We start from the raw sequence: 16,681 nt of genomic DNA, 5'->3' as shown, positions 1-16,681 counted from the left end.
CCTGTCCCAAGCCCGAACCGCTCCAGTGCATCTATGGAGCTATTTCCATTAGACTCTGTCGAAGGCCTTCTCTGCGTCTAGGGAGACGATCACCTCTGGTGTTCTCTCCCCGGATGGGGTCATTATCACGTTCAGCAGGTGCCTGATGTTGAGTTAAGCTGTCTACCTTTGACAAAACCCGTCTGGTCTTCTGCGACCACCTCTGGCACGCAGTCCTCTAACCTTTTGGCTAGAATCGTGGCCAGTATTTTGGCATCTGCATTCAGCAGTGAGATGGGTCTGTATGACCCACATTCCGTTGGGTCTTTATCTTTCTTAGGTATCAGCGAGATTGAGGCCTGTGCTAGTGTGGGTGGCAGTGTGCTCTTGGCCAGCGTGTCTGTGAACATCTCCCTCAGGTGCGGGGCCAGTGCTGTCGCAAATTTTTTGTAGAAGTCCGCCAGGAATCCATCCGGTCCTGGTGCCTTCCCCGCCTGCATGGAGCTTATGCTGTCCATGATCTCTCCCAGTGCTAGTGGTGCTTCCAGGCCCAGTTTTCTGCCCTCCCCCACAACTGGTATGTCCAGTCCATCAAGGAAACATTTCATCCTGGCCTCCCCCGTTGGGGGCTCTGAGGTGTACAGCCCTTGGTAAAAGGCCCCGAATGCCTTGTTGATCTTTTCTGGCTCTGTTTGTAATACACCTCTAGTATCCCTGATTTGTGCAATTTCTCTGGTGGCTGCCTGCTTTCTCAGCTGGTGTGCCAGCAGGCGGCTGGCTTTGTCTCCGTGTTCGTATAGGGTCCCACGAGCTTGGCGTAGTTGAAGCACTGCTTTCCTGGTGGAAAGCAGATCAAAGTTCCTTTGCAACTCTTTCCTCTCCGCCAGGAGCTCTACAGTCGGGGCCTTGGGAGTATTTACGGTCTACCTCCAGTATGGAGTTGACCAGCGGCTGCCTAGCCGCCTTTTCCTCCCTATCTCTTTGCGCTTTGAAAGCGATGATTTCCACTCTTAGTACGGCCTTTAGCACTTCCCAGTACGTGGAGGGAGAGACCTCCCTGTTCTGATTGTTCTCTGTGTACTGTGCTATGGCCCATGTACTCTGCTATGGCCCACAATATCTTTTCGTTGAAGGCCTTGTCAGCTAGTCGGGCAAAGTCCAATCTCCATGTGGGGCGTTGGGCCCTGCCCGTCTCCAGCCTCACGTCCATGTGGTGTGGAGCGTGGTCTGATATCACAATTGCAGAGTATTCTACTTTGTCTATCCCCGGAAGCACCATTTTCCCACCACAAAGAAGTCAATTCTGGTGTATACGTTGTGTACTGGGGATTTTCCCTGGCTTGGGGTTCGATCTGTCAGTCGTTGGGTCTTGTACACAGTTGGAAGCCTCCACCCACCCCTCCACCCCCCCCCCCCCCCCCCCACCCATGATTAGCCGGTGCGTCAGGGATTTCTGCCATGGTCTTCTTGATGAAGCTCGGGTCGTCCCAGTTGGGTGCGTACACGTTAACTAGTACTACCGGTGCCCCATCCAGGGTCCCGCTAACCATGACATACCGTCCCCCTGGGTCCGCAACAGTCTTTGTCGCCCTAAACATCGTCCATTTGCTGACCAGTATTGCCACCGCCCTGGCCCTCATCCCGTAACAGGAATGGTAAGTCTGTCCCACCTAGCCCTTTCTTACCCGCGGTCGGTCCTGCTCTCTCAGGTGCGTCGTTTGAAGGAAGATTATGTCTGCCTTCACGTTTCTTAGGTGGTTGAGGACTCTGGATCTTTTCACTTGGCCGTTGAGTCCCCTTACGTTCCAGGTGACTATCCTGGTGGGGGGCTTCTGTCCCCTCGCTCGTGTGGGATTAACCATATTCACCTGGTGGATGCGCCCCTGCCCTCCGGGGTTTCCCCTTGATGGGGGCCGTCCTGGATGGTCGCTGTCACTGCTCTCTCCATGCGGTCAGGCCCCTACGCTCCGGGGCTTCCCTCCGTCCAGGGGCCCCCCCGCCATGGTCGCCGCTGTGCGGCCGCCACGCGGGTAGCCCCCTTCACTTTGGGGTTTCCCTTCGCCCAGAGGCCATACTGGGTGGATGCTTGCAGCGATTCCTTGTTCCGAGCCCTTGGTTGCAGCACTCCGTAGCCATATTGCTATTCCTTTTCTAACCTCGTTTGTCCCTCCGTCCCGGTGTTCCACCCTCCCGTGCACCCCCCAGTCCCTCCCCCTTTCTCCCCCTCTCCCGTATGTCCCTCTTTCCCCTGCTCCTGTCCCCATTTGCCCTCCCGCCTCTGTTGAATGGTCCCACCCGCCCTCTGCCTGGCGCTGGCCCCTCTGTTGGGGGCGCGCTGCGGCCCTGCTTTTTTGCATGTTCCCGGTGCTAGCTTTCTTGCTCGTGCGGCGACCCCCCCTCTAGGGAGTTACTGTCTCGCTTCTCCCCTGCCCAGCCTCTGCATTTTTTCCGCCCACTCTTCCCCCGCACTGCCCTGCGCTCCCCCTGTTTGCTCACCCTTCTCCGCTACTCTCATACCCTTGTGCTGGGGCCTGGTTTCCCACCTATGTCGGTTCATTGGATAGCGGTTTGATTTTTGTTCAGGGTGCACTTGCCATTTCGGGGGTGGGGGTGGGGGGGGCCTGGCATTGTCTCTCCCCCTCCCCCCTCCCGGTCAGCACGTTGTTGCCCCTTACCAGGGGCCCCGTGTTTCTACCCTCGCTGTTGGCTTTCCAGCCCATGTTCTTCGATAAATTTGTTTGCGCGGCGGGGGATATGAAGAAATACTCTCTTTCTTGGTATGTGACCCAGAGTTTTGCTGGGTACAACATACCAAAGCGCACCTTGTTCCTGTGAAGGGCTGCTTTTGCTCTATTGAATTTGGCCCGTCCTCTGGCGAGGTCTGCCCCAATGTCTTCGTACACGCTAATGATGTGTCCTTCCCATCTGCAGGTTATCTGTTTTGCCTGGCCCAGCGCAGGATTGTTTCCCTGTCTTTGTACCGGTGCAGTTTGGCTATAACTGCCCTCGGGTGTTCCCCTGCTCTGGGTTTCAGGCGCAGCGACCGGTGTGCTCTGTCCATTACTGGTGGGTTGGGGAAAGTTTCCCTCCCCACTAAGTTGCCCAGCATCTCGGCCACGTAGGCCATGGGGTTTCTACCCTCGATCCCCTCTGGTAGGCCCACTATCCTGACATTTTGTCTTCTTGAGCGGTTTTCTTGGTTGTCCACCCTGCCCTTCAGGCTCCCCTGCGTTGTGCCCAGTCTCGTCACCTCCTTCTTCAGGGCCGTGATCGGGTCGCTCATGTCAGTCGCAGCCCTCTCCAGCTTCTTAATGGTCGCCTTTTGGGTTTCCAGTTTCTCCTCCTGGACTTTGTTTCTTCTCTGCTCTGCCCAGGGCGAGCTGCACCTCTCCCCGTCTGTACTGCGGTCTCTGTCTGCTTTGGTCCCCGCCTTGCTTTCTTGCTGGTGTTCCCTCAGCGCCTGGGCAAAGGCTGACTTCCAGTTCCCCTCTGGCCCAGGGGGAGATAGCTCCTGTCTGCCCAGTTCTTTAAGTTGCGGCGAGGCTTCCATTCTGCCGCTTCGTGTGCCAATTAGCTCATCTGAGTGGGCTTGTGTATTGCCCAGTTTGCTCTTGGTGCCCTTTCTCCCTCTGCTTTGGCTCCATTCTGGCATTTTTTTTCTTCTTTCCCCCTTATTCCACCTGCCCCCCACTCGGAGGAGACTCGTCTCAGGTAAGTTTGGTTTTCTTCTTTGACAATCGTGGAAGGAGGGAGTGTTTTCATAGAATTTACAGTGCAGAAGGAGGCCATTCGGCCCATCGAGTCTGCACCGGCTCTTGGAAAGAGCACCCCACCCAAGGTCAACACCTCCACCCAATCCCCACAACCCAGTAACCCCACCCAACACCAAGGGCAATTTTTGGACACTAAGGGCAATTTAGCATGGCCAATCCACCTAACCTGCACATTTTTGGACTGTGGGAGGAAACCGGAGCACCCGGAGAAAACCCACGCACACACGGGGAGGATGTGCAGACTCCGCACAGACAGTGACCCAAGCTGGAATCGAACCTGGGACCCTGGAGCTGTGAAGCAATTGTGCTAACCACAATGCTACCGTGCTGTCCCTTTAACAGTTTTCTTTTTCTAAGTCTTTCTTCTCTTTTTTTTTCTCTCCCTTTTTCTTCCCCTTTTTTCCCCCCTCAAAAAGAGGGAGTTTTCATTTTATTTTTAACCCCCTCCTCCTCACTCACCCTAGAACCAGAGAGTGAGAGAGAGAGAGAGAAAGACTTCTCGGGCCGGGAGTCCCCTTTTGTTCCGCCGCTGCCTGCCTCGTGCTGCTCGGACCCCACTTTGGCTCAGGCCGCCGCTCCCCCTGCCCAGTGTTGTTGTCCTGTGCCACGTGTTCTGCTGTGCGGGGGGGGGGGCGGCTCGGTCGGTCGGTTCCGGGGGGGGGGGGGGGTGACTCTCTCCGGTCGTTTCCTGGTCTCCGGCTCCTCTCCCCGGGGGGGGGGGGGGGGGGGCGCCTCTCCCCTCGTGCTTTCTCCTGCCGCTCGCTCCGTTCCTGAGCACCCGGGTCTCCGGCCCCGCTCCTCTTCCTTCTCTCCCGCCATGCGGGGGCCCAGTCGGCCTAGCTCGCGGGCGTCTTCGTGGGGGGAAAAGGACGCGACTATGTTCCCCCCCCCTCCGGAGCTCCTCCCAGATGTGGGATTTCTGCTGATGGCTGCACAGTGTTCGGCACCATTCACAATTCCTCAGATAATGAAGCAGTCCATGCCCAAACGCAGAAAGACCAGGACAATATCCAGGCTTGGGCTGACAAGGGGCAAGTTACATTCACGCCACGCAAGTTCCAGGCAATGACCATCTCCATAAGAGAGGATCTAACCACCACCCCTTGACATTACCATCGCTGAATCCCCGACAATCAACATCCTGGGGGTTACCCTTGATCAGAAACTGAACTGGAATAGTCACGTTAATACTGTGGCTACCAGGGCAGGTCAAAGGCTAGAAATCCTATGGCGAGTAACTCATCCCCTGACCCCCCCCCCCCCCCACCCCCCCCAGTCTACAAGGCACAAGTATAAAGGACTACTTATCATTGCCTGGATGAGTACGGCTCTACACTCAAGAAGCTCGACCCCATCCAGGACAAATCAGCCCGCTTAATTGCTCCCCCTTCCACATTCAAACCCTCCACCAACGACGAACAGTGGCAGCCATGTGTACCATCTACAAGATGCACTGAAGTAACTCACCAAGGTTCCTCAGACAGCACCTTCCAAACTCACGACTACTACCATCTAGAAGGACAAGTGTGGCAAATACCCACAGCACGGTAGCAGTGGTTAGCACTGTTGATTCTCAGCTCCAGGGTCCCAGGTTCGATTCCGGCTTGGATCACTGTCTGTGCGGAGTCTGCACGTTCTCTCAGTGTCTGCGTCGGTTTCCTCCGGGTGCTCAGGTTTCCTCCCAGAGTCCAAAGATGTGCAGGTTAGGTGGATCGGCCATGCTAAATTGCCTTCAGTGTCCAAAAAGGTTAGGTGTGGTTACTGGGTTATGGGGATAGGGTGTGCGCTCTTTCCAAAGGCCGGTGCAGACTCAATGGGCCGAATGGCCTCTTTCTGCACTGTAAATTCTATGATTTTATGAACCCCACCACCTGGAGGTTCCCCTCCAAGTCACTCACCATCCCGACTTAGAAATATATCGCTGTTCCTTCACTGTCGCTGGAGCACCATCCTGGAACTCCCTAACAGCACAGTGGGTGTACCTACACCTCAAGAACTGCAGTGGTTCAAGAAGGCAACTAACCACCTTCTGAAGGGCACCTAGGGATGGGCAATAAATGCTGGCTGAACCAGCAATGCCCACATCCCATAAATGAATTTTTAAAAATGATTCTCTTTAGTATCCGAAAGCCTATCAACATCTTAAATGTACTCAATGACTGAGATCTAGAGTAGTGAATTCGAAAGATTCACATCTCTTGTGAGAAGGAATTTCTTCTCATCAGTCCTAAATGACCAGCTTCTTATTCTGAGATGGTGACCCCCTCCTGCGAAACACATTACTCGGGGAAAACACACTACCAACAAGCACAGGAGCCAAGAAGGGAAGCTAGGTGTTCAGCAATTTAGTGGACATAGGAGCTGACCTGTTGCGAATTGGGGAGTTAGATTGTCTCAACATTGTACACCTTCAACAGTCTAGGCCTCAATCTATTCACTTTTGTGCAAGTGGTCTCAATATTTATCGTGAGTTTGTCAGAGGAGAGTTTTAGTCATTGAGTATCTAAGCTGCTGCATGTTCCAGCAGAATCGGTGAACAGGTCAGGTGACGGGCTCTTCAACCAGACTGAAAAAATCCTCACAAACAGGCTAGACCAGAAGTTAGCAAGTTTATTTATATTGTTGTACAGGAAGCAAAATAAAGTTTCTGACATGCAAATAGGATTGAGGGAGAAATACAAATAACAAAACTAGAAATGTTTTTATCTGTACCATGAATTTCCTCAAGAGGGAGAGAGACTCCACAGCTCTATTAGAGAGGTTGTCCATCTATAATTATCACATATTACTCCTAAAACTGCCCAAGCATTAACTTTCATATCCATCTTTAGTCAAGACTAGTGGGTGGTTCAGATTCATGCCATTAGTCATTTTAGTGTAGATTCCATCGACAATGACTGCAAAGGTGTAGCCTGTGGAGAAGCAGGATTTCACCAGCAACAAGTTTTGGATTTCTACTTTAATTGTGCAAATGCAGATGTTGGAAAGTTGTCGTCTTTTTTGAACCATAACAGTAATAACAAAGGCTGACAGCCTCGCAGTTATCATTATCTTAAAATGTGGGCCATGCGATTGTGGGACAGTGAAAAATAGAAAGCAGGGGTAGAGAACAAGAGAGGCCAATTGAGCCAAAATGTGGTTTCCTATTCAATAGTCAACAAAGAGCAAGAACTTTCTTTCCTTCTATTGAGATGTCATATTTTTGGAAGTGTTGCATTGTTTCTATGATTTAAAGAAACTGCCACTGTCATCTTGTTGTGCTCTATCAGAGCAGCACGGTGGAGCTACATTATGGTTATTTTAATCTTGTTGATTTATTGGAATGAATTTACCTGGTTAATAAATAATACCATAATTAATTCCATTGTAAGTCAGCACCAATATCTGATGGTTCCAGTTGTGCCCAACGTTTCAATGTTGTTGTTATTTATATTTCAGAGAGATTTGCCGATGGATAACTGCACGCAGCTTTCCTAAGGTCACAAATTGATCTACAATCTACAAATTTGTTGATTTCTATGCAAGTCTCGTTATAACATTGGCATATATGCTGTTGCACAATGTCTGAACCCCGTTAGTATCAACATTGCACTAAGAAACAAACAAGGTTCATAAATTAAGCACTTGGATAAATGTCAAATTATGGTTAGATCTCAAATATTGCATTTCAAAATTCACATCCACATAAAGTTGCTATAACTGCAATTCAATGGAAACTAAATTAAAGTTTCAAGATAAAGTAACAGTACTATGGAGTGCAAAGTCAGAATAAAGGCTGGGACACAAAAGTTCCAGATTACCGTAACTAGTCAGATGTGACTCGAATGGAGTAAAAAAACATGCAATTTTGTGACTCAAACCCTGTTGACATCCCTCACTCTCCACCCCATGAGGTGCTGTTGCGCCTTCAACCACCCAGGCTCCATGGAATTCTCTTCCTAAACTCTGCTACATCCTCCTTTTAATGTCCACCTTAAACACCATATCATTAATCATGCTTTTAAGTCACCCAAATAAAAGCACCCTGGATGTTGGTGTCAAAAGCATGGTAATAACTAATTAGAACTTGCATTTAAAGTGTACAGAATGTTCTTTTAAAATTGTTTTACTTATGATTAGGAAACAGCAATAATAATGTTCTGGAGACGTCTGATAAACAGGTCAAGAGTGGAATTTCTCATCAACTGAACTGAGTAAGAGTGTGAGTGTGAAGAGATTGTGTACCTAAATATCACATTCTGAATCGCTGACATCTTCTTCTGGATCTCCGTGGTAATCTGCTAGTGTGCAGACTCCAAAAGTTCCTGTCAGTTTCGGTGGAGTAATGACAGTGAATGCTGATTGTTTCATTGTCATTATCACAGCTAAATCCAGGTCATAACCTTCTAAACTGTGTGGAGCAATTCTCCATTAATAGAAAGGAAATCAGTTTGTATTTGAAACTAGTTGACAGCACAGAAGTTGAGCTTCACAGAGATGAGATCCAAGGATGCAAAAATAGATTAATAAAATGACATTGCAATTTTCCCACAGAGTACAAGATCAATATGTGGCATATTGCAAGGAAAGCTACGCAAGTAAGAATAGAGTTGGTTACAAAGAATGAACTTTGTACTTGCGCATCTTTTTTTAAAAATCCCCTGCATCAATTAAAATGAACAGGTTAAACTACAAATTACTCACCAGCATTGAGTAGTTTCCTCATTCGTAGGTAACTGATAGTCAGTCTCATGATAGAGGCTTTATCCAGATGAGAAGTGATACTGTGAGGAAGAGGCAGTTCATGAGCCAGCTCATAGAAGACCTGCGACTCCTTGCTCCTTCGACATCTGGCAGCATCACGAGACTTCTCCTTTCTTCGCTCTGAAGTACCACTGCTGGGATTAAAAGAATGATCAGAGGCCTTGTCAGTTAACAATGTGTAACAAATAGTTTTGCAACTTTCCTAAATTCAACTCTGAATGTATGGCAAGTACTGCCATTGTACACAAAGTATCCCTAGGTCTGCCAAGGAAATATGCAAAAATTCAGTATGAGCAGAGCGAAAAGTCCAGTTATAGAACACTACAGCGCAGTACAGGCCCTTCGGCCCTCGATGTTGCGCCGACCTGGAAAGCCCATCTACACGATTCCATTATTATCCACATGTTTATCTAATGACCATTTAAATGCCATTAATGTTGGCGAGTCCACTACTGTTGCAGGTAGGGCATTCCACGCCCTTACTACTCTCCGAGTAAAGAACCTACCTCTGACATCTATCCTATATCTATCTTCCCTCAATTTAAAGCTATGTCCCCTCATGCTAGCCATCACCATCCGAGGAAAAAGGCTCTCACTGTCCACCCTATCTAATCCTCTGATCATCTTGTATGAACATAACACATTTCATTGAGGAAAACAAAGTGTAGTCGTTTGGTAGTACAGAACTTGAGCATCGCTGAAAGAGACAAGAAAGTTTTTGTCTTGCACTCATCAGGACATTTGCAAGATGACAGTGGCATGGTGGCACATGGGTTGGCATGCTGCCTTGCAGTGCCAGGGACCCGGGTTCACTTCCGGCCTCGGATGACTGTGTGGGGTTTGCACGTTCTCCCAATGTCTGAGTGGGTTTCTTCCCACAGTTCAAATATGTGCAGGTTACGTCGACTGGCCAAGCTAAATTGTCCCTTAGTGTCCCAACAGTTAGATGGGGTTGCGGGTGAAATGGACCTAGGCAAGGTGCAGACTTGATGGGCCAAATGGCCTCCTTCTGCACTATAGGGATTCTATAATAGCAAATGCAAAGGGAACAACAATTTATACTTCATGAGAAGAGTGTGGTGAGTTGACAAGTGGACTCCAATTGTTAAAGATGTTGCTATGGAGAGTGCACCGGTTAACTGATTGTATCAAACAGCATGCCCTTTCCGATGTTCCAACAGGCAACCTACTGACCATAGCCAACTTGCCTGCACATGCAACTCTTCGATTGAACAAAAATTGCTAAACAATTCTGAGTGTTCAAGAATTACACTGACAGCCAAATTATCTGTCAGGATTGCAGTGTGGCACATTTACACTTGCTGAAGCTATGTATACTAATACAAAGGGCCCTGTTTCTTTGCAGACAAAGAATATTGCACATGTTTCATCTGAACAAAATAGGCGACAGCCATGCTCTGGTACATTCCCCAGGCCAATGTCTTGACTAGAGTAAACCTACCTGGTTTAAATTTAAACAAAGCTTGGCAGTTAACTGTCAATTATCATTTGGCATTCTTGCAAATATTCTGCATCATGTCTCTTTTTCAGCAATACCAAGTGTAAAGTTAATACACAGGGCCCTGTTCTTTGCGGAGCAAAAACACGTTTACAATGTGCCTGTTTCAGCTAAACAAAATAAGTGACTGCCATTCCTCAGGGCAATGCCATGACCAGAGTCAAGCTGCCTGTTTTGAATTTCAAACAATGCTTGGTAGTTAATGGTCAGTCACCATCAACTGGTGCATTCTCCACGACAATGCTTCTACCAGAGTCCACTTGCTAATCAATCAGCACCCTTCTCGTACAGTATAAATTTGTTGTTTCCCTTGCATTAGTTTCTTTTCCTGAGGGCAAGATGAGAAACTTCAACAAAATGCCTTTTTCAGCAATACTCAAAAAAAGTTTACATTTGTCTCAGTCCCACACACAAGCCGAATAGCTTCTCCCATGCTATATCATTCTATGATTCGAAGTAGTGGGTACAAACTCAAATTCAACAAAAAAAAAAACTACATTTTTGCAACACTTTACAATGGGACACAACTCTCAAATGGCTACAACACAGGATACCATTGATCTCGTTGAGCCAATGCCAGCTCTCTCCAAAAGCAATTTAGCACTCCTCAGCCCTTGCCCCATGGCCAGCATAGTGTTTCTCTCCAGGTACATTGCCCAAATTCTTTAGAAATGCAACAGAACCGGCCTTTTTTCTTCAAGGAGAAGATACCCAGCTTCTCAAATCAACTCGTGCAACTGGGCTCCTCAGCCCAGGAACCAGTGGTAAATCTTTTCTGAATCCTCTCCAAAGCCTTCGCACAGTATTCTTAAAATGTGATGCCCAGTATTGGACAACTTTAGAACATAGGAAAATACAGCACAGAACAGGCCCTTCGGCCCACGATGTTGCACCGAACCTTTGTCCTAGATTAATCATAGATCATCATTGAATTTACAGTGCAAAAGGAGGCCATTCGGACCATTGAGTCTGCACCGGCTCTTGGAAAGAGCACCCTACCCAAGGTCAACACCTCCACCCAACACTAAGGGCAATTTTGGACACTAAGGGCAATTTATCATGGCCAATCCACCTAACCTGCACATCTTTGGGAGGAAACCGGAGCACCCGGAGGAAACCCACGCACACACTGGGAGGATGTGCAGACTCCGCACAGACAGTGACCCAAACCGGAATCGAACCTGGGACCCTGGAGCTGTGAAGCAATTGTGCAATCCACAATGCTACCGTGCTGCCCTTAAGAACAAATAAATCTACACTATATCATTTTACCGTAATTTATGTACCTATCCAATAGCTGCTTGAAGATCCCGAAGGTTTCCGACTCAACTACTTCCACAGGCAGTGCATTCCATGCCCCCACTACTCTCTGGGTAAAGAAGCTACCTCTGACATCCCCCCTATATCTTCCACCATTCACCTTAAATTTATGTCCCCTTGTAATGCTTTGTTCCACCTGGGGAAAAAGTCTCTGACTGTCTACTCTATCTATTCCCCTGATCATCTTATAAACCTCTATCAAGTCGCCCCTCATCCTTCTCCGTTCTAATGAGAAAAGGCCTAGCACCCTCAACCTTTCCTTGTAAGATCTACTCTCCATTCCAGGCAACATCCTGGTAAATCTCCTTTGCACCTTTTCCAAAGCTTCCACATCCTTCCTAAAATGAGGTGACCAGAACTGTACACAGTACTCCAAATGTGGCCGTACCAAAGTTCGGTACAGCTGCATCATCACCTCACGGCTCTTAAATTCAATCCCTCTGTTAATGAACGCTAGCACACCATAGGCCTTCTTCACAGCTCTATCCACTTGAGTGGCAACTTTCAAAGATGTATGAACATAGACCCCAAGATCTCTCTGCTCCTCCACATTGCCAAGAACTCTACCGTTAACCCTGTATTCCGCATTCATATTTGTCCTTCCAAAATGGACAACCTCACACTTTTCAGGGTTAAACTCCATCTGCCACTTCTCAGCCCAGCTCTGCATCCTATCTATGTCTCTTTGCAGCCGACAACAGCCCTCCTCACTGCCCACAACTCCACCAATCTTCATATCGTCTGCAAATTTACTGACCCACCCTTCAACTCCCTCATCCAAGTCATTCATGAAAATCACAAACAGCAGAGGACCCAGATCCCTGCGGTACGCGACTGGTAACTGGGATCCAGGCTGAATATTTGCCATCCACCACCACTCTCTGACTTCTATCGGTTAGCCAGTTCGTTATCCAACTGGCTAAATTTCCCACTATCCCATGCCTCCTTACTTTCTGCATAAGCCTACCATGGGGAACCTTATCAAATGCCGTACTAAAATCCATGTACACTCCATCCACTGCTTTACCTTCATCCACATGCTTGGTCACCTCCTCAAAGAATTCAATAAGACTTGGAAGGCAAGACCTACCCCTCACAAATCCGTACTGACTATCCCTAATCAAGCAGTGTCTTTCCAGATGCTCAGAAATCCTATCCTTCAGTACTCTTTCCATTACTTTGCCTACCACTGAAGTAAGACTAACTGGCCTGTAATTCCCAGGGTTATCCCTAGTCCCTTTTTTGAACAGGGGCACGACATTCGCCCCTCTCCAATCCCCTGGTGCCACCCCTGTTGACAGTGAGGATGAAAAGATCATTGCCAACGGCTCTGCAATTTCATCTCTTGCTGCCCATAGAATCCTTGGATATATCCCGTCAGGCCCGGGGGACTTGTCTATCCTCAAGTTTTTCAAAATGCCCAACACATCTTCCTTCCTAACAAGTATTTCCTCAAGCTTACCAGTCTGTTTCACACTGTCCTCTCCAACAACATGGCCCCTCTCATTTGTAAATACAGAAGAAAAGTACTCGTTCAAGACCTCTCCTATCTCTTCAGACTCAATACACAATCTCCCGCGACTGTCCTTGATCGGACCTACCCTCGCTCTAGTCATTCTCATATTTCTCACATATGTGTAAAAGGCCTTGGGGTTTTCCTTGATCCTACCCGCCAAAGATTGTTCATACCCTCTCTTAGCTCTCCTAATCCCTTTCTTCAGTTCCCTCCTGGCTATCTTGTATCCCTCCAGCACCCTGTCTGAACCTTGTTTCCTCAGCCTTACATAAGTCTCCTTTTTCCTCTTAACAAGACATTCAACCTCTCTTGTCAACCATGGTTCCCTCACTCAACCATCTCTTCCCTGCCTGGCATGGACATACATATCAAGGACATGTAGTACCCGTTCCTTGAACAAGTTCCACATTTCAATTGTGTCCTTCCCTGACAACCTATGTTCCCAACTTATGCACTTCAATTCTTGTCTGACAACATCGTATTTACCCTTGCCCCAATTGTAAACCTTGCCCTGTTGCACGCACCTATCTCTCTCCATTACTAAAGTGAAAGTCACAGAATTGTGGTCACGATCTCCAAAATGCTCCCCCACTAACAAATCTATCACTTGCCCTGGTTCATTACCAAGTACCAAATCCAATATTGCCTCCCCTCTGGTCGGACAATCTACATACTGTGTTAGAAAAGCTTCCTGGACACACTGCACAAACATCACCCCATCCAAACTATTTGATCTAAAGAGTTTCCACTCAATATTTGGGAAGTTGAAGTCACCCACGGCTACTACCGTGTGACTTCTGCACCTTTCCAAAATCTGTTTCCCAATCTGTTCCTCCACATCTCTGCTACTATTGGGGGGGCCTATAGAAAACTCCTAACAAGGCTCCTTTCCTATTTCTGACTTCAACCCATACTACCTCAGTAGGCAGATACTCCTCGAACTGCCTTTCTGCAGCTGTTATACTAGCAGGATCAAACTGCCCTCACAGGTCACCTGTTTTCCCAATGGCAGGCTGTGTTCAAACGAAATTTTGAACTTACTGCATACTAATTAGAGACTGAACCAGTTTTATACCATACCTTCCTTGTTTTTGTGCTCCATGCCTATATTTATAAAGCTCAATGTTCCGGATGCATTAAACACTCTCAACCTGTCCTGCTACTTTCTCAACCTATCCTGCTACTTTCTTTGATTTATGCATGCATGTGCGCCAATATTCATATCAAACTATCCAAATTGTAATGTAGTGAATAAAACCAAAAACAATTGTGAAATCATAATCTGAAAAATGTGATTGATACGGTTGCAACTTACTTATATAGACTGTTAGGACCACAGCAAATCCAGGGACATTCCCCTTGGTCAACTGGATGTTTCCAGCAGCAAAATAGTGCAGCAGTGCGTATTGAGTCAAACCGTAAACATTTAAAGCAATTTTTGAATAATCTGATTGCATGTGAGCGCCATCTTAAATCCTTAAAGTAATCATGCTCCTCGCAGGATCAAACTGCCCTCACAGGTCACCTGATTTCCCAATGGCAGGCTGTGTTCAAACTAAATCTCAAACTTACTGCATACTATTGACTATTCAAAAGCAGTTTTCATGTTAGACGTTGTCAGATGTCTTAAAAAAAGGTAATGGCCGGGATTCTCCAATGCCGGTCAGAGAATCGGCGGGGGCGCACGGATCCTGTCCACTGCTGGCACTGTGATAATCCGACCCGCGAAAAACCTCGCCGATGGGAGTCACGCTGTGTGGCTCGCAGAATCGCCAGAATTGGCCCGTCCCTTGGCCTGCTGCGAATTTCCGGTCCGGATGGGCCGACGTCCCGCTGACGTGACCACAGGTCACGCCGGCGTAAATCAAAGAACCCTTTTAACGGCATCAACCAGTCATGCTGGCTGACGCCGACCAAGGAGGTGGTAGGGGTCAGCGTGGGGGGGCCACGACAGATGTAGATACGGCAAGGCCGTGGCGGATGGGGGGGTTACGGTTGTTGGTGGCGGAGGCCCGCCAAGGCCGGGAGTGCGTGGCGGTGTCGGTGTTTGCCTGGCTAGGTGCCAGCTGGCAACAGTGGCGAACTTGCAGCCCATGGCACCTGGTTGCTAATGATATGTCATCTACCCCCACCCCCTGCAGACCGTTATGTTTGGCCATCACCCAGCGATGTTGGCCGCCGTGGTGGGGGCCGCTGCCTTGCATGTAGCCCTATGGGAGCTGGAGCAGGGACATGCCAGGGAGGAGGCGGAGGCCGCCGCAGAGGGGCAGGTGGCAGCCAACCAGGCTGGAGGGCCGCCCGCCTGACAGGATGAGGATAAGGAGGAGGTGCCACGGCGACGGTGGGGTCCGATGCGGGCTTGTGTCTACTGGCGCCGCATGTCATATCGGGACCTCACGGACAGGGCACGCAGGAGACGACTCCGGATTAGCCTGGAAACCGTCGCCCACATCTGCCACCTGAATGCACACCTGGAACCGCGTGGGGCTGGGGGTGAATACCCTCTCCCTGTGGACGTCAAAGTGACGGTTGCCCTGAATTTCTACGCGACAGGGTCGTTCCAGTCGCCGAGTAGGGACCTGTCCGGCATCTCCCAGGCATCGGTGCACAGGTGCATCCGTGCAGTGACAGACGCCCTGTACGACATCGTGGAGCGATGTTCCCTGTGGACTGCGCCCTCCAGGATACCCGGGCAGCAGGCTTCGCTGCCGTGGCCAGGGTTCCCTTGGTACAGGGGGCGATCGATGGGGTGCACGTCGCCATGCGGCCACCAGCAGATAACAGGGCCGTGTTCATGAACAGGAAGGGGACCTACTTCATGAACTTGAAAATAAAAATCGCTTATTGTCACAAGTAGGCTTCAAATGAAATTACTGTGAAAAACCCCTCGTCGCCACATTCCGGCACCTGTTCGGTGACCACCTGAAGATCCTGCACGTCTACGCCCAGTACCCGGGCAGTGTGCATGACTTGTTCAAATTGGCACAGCCATCCAACCCCGGCGTGTTAGAGGACCCCCCCCCACACCAACACCCCGGCTGAGAAGCTGGTTGCTGGGCGATAGGGGTTACCCGTTGCGGTCGTGGCTGACGACGCACATACGGAGGCCACAGACCGACGCAGAGACCCGCTACAATGATGCCCATGCAGCAACCAGGGGTGTGGTCGAGAGGTGCTTTGGGCTGCTGAAGATGCGCTTCAGGTGCCTGGACCACTCTGGAGGGGCCCTCCAGTACCCATCGGAGAGGGTCGGCCGCATCGTTGTGGTATGCTGCGTCCTCCACAATATAGCCCTGCAGAGGGGTGATGTGCTGGAGGCGGGGTGGTGGAGGGGTAACACGACAAAGGGCACACCTCCCCAGATGAGGAGGCTGCAGAGGGGGAGGGGGGCAATGTACGAGACATATGGGCTGGACAGGGACGGGAGGCTGCCCACCGATACCGGCTGGGCCAGCTGGCACAGGACGAGTTGATAGCCGCACAGATCAGACTCGGGTGGGGGGGGGGATGGGGATTGACTGGGCATGGGCAGCACAGTACTGCACCACCCCACCACCATCACCCCGCCCACCACCCCTCCATTACACATCCACCTGCAGCACAAAAGGCAGGGCTCACACGGTCGCCAGTGGAAGCGGGTCTATTGCATGGCTTGGAGGATGACAACCCCCTCAGCTATGAACTCCGGGCTCTATATCGTTAGACAATGACTAACTCATGGCCACAGTACCACCCTCCACTTGGGTGCATGCAGCCTGGACACTGCAGCGCATGGACCAGTCGTCTGCCTGGGCAGGGTGGCGAGGGCGACCGGGGGGGGGGGGGCGGCAC

The 16,681-nt window shown here is 49.6% G+C and overlaps 1 protein-coding gene and 1 long non-coding RNA gene across 7 annotated transcripts in view; one reads left to right on the top strand and one right to left on the bottom strand.

The window, feature by feature from the left end:
* LOC140403795 (uncharacterized) overlaps nt 1–16,681 on the top strand; it is a 110,690-nt gene that overhangs the window by 6,889 nt on the left and 87,120 nt on the right. The window lies entirely within an intron of this gene.
* Nucleotides 1–16,681, bottom strand: part of hif1aa (hypoxia inducible factor 1 subunit alpha a) — a 91,372-nt gene that overhangs the window by 26,712 nt on the left and 47,979 nt on the right. For 4 of the 5 annotated variants that reach the window (XM_072491945.1, XM_072491922.1, XM_072491929.1 and 1 more), the window contains exon 2: nt 8,436–8,626. In XM_072491945.1, the coding sequence (XP_072348046.1) occupies nt 8,436–8,626 (191 nt within the window). Of the gene's footprint in view, nt 1–8,435; nt 8,630–16,681 lie in introns of all 5 variants that reach the window. The other variant, XM_072491937.1, reaches the window with a different exon arrangement.

The sequence above is a fragment of the Scyliorhinus torazame genome, chromosome 2 (genome assembly GCF_047496885.1).
Source record: "Scyliorhinus torazame isolate Kashiwa2021f chromosome 2, sScyTor2.1, whole genome shotgun sequence".
Taxonomy (NCBI): Eukaryota; Metazoa; Chordata; class Chondrichthyes; order Carcharhiniformes; family Scyliorhinidae; genus Scyliorhinus; species Scyliorhinus torazame.
This window is presented reverse-complemented; position numbering and strand designations above follow the sequence as displayed.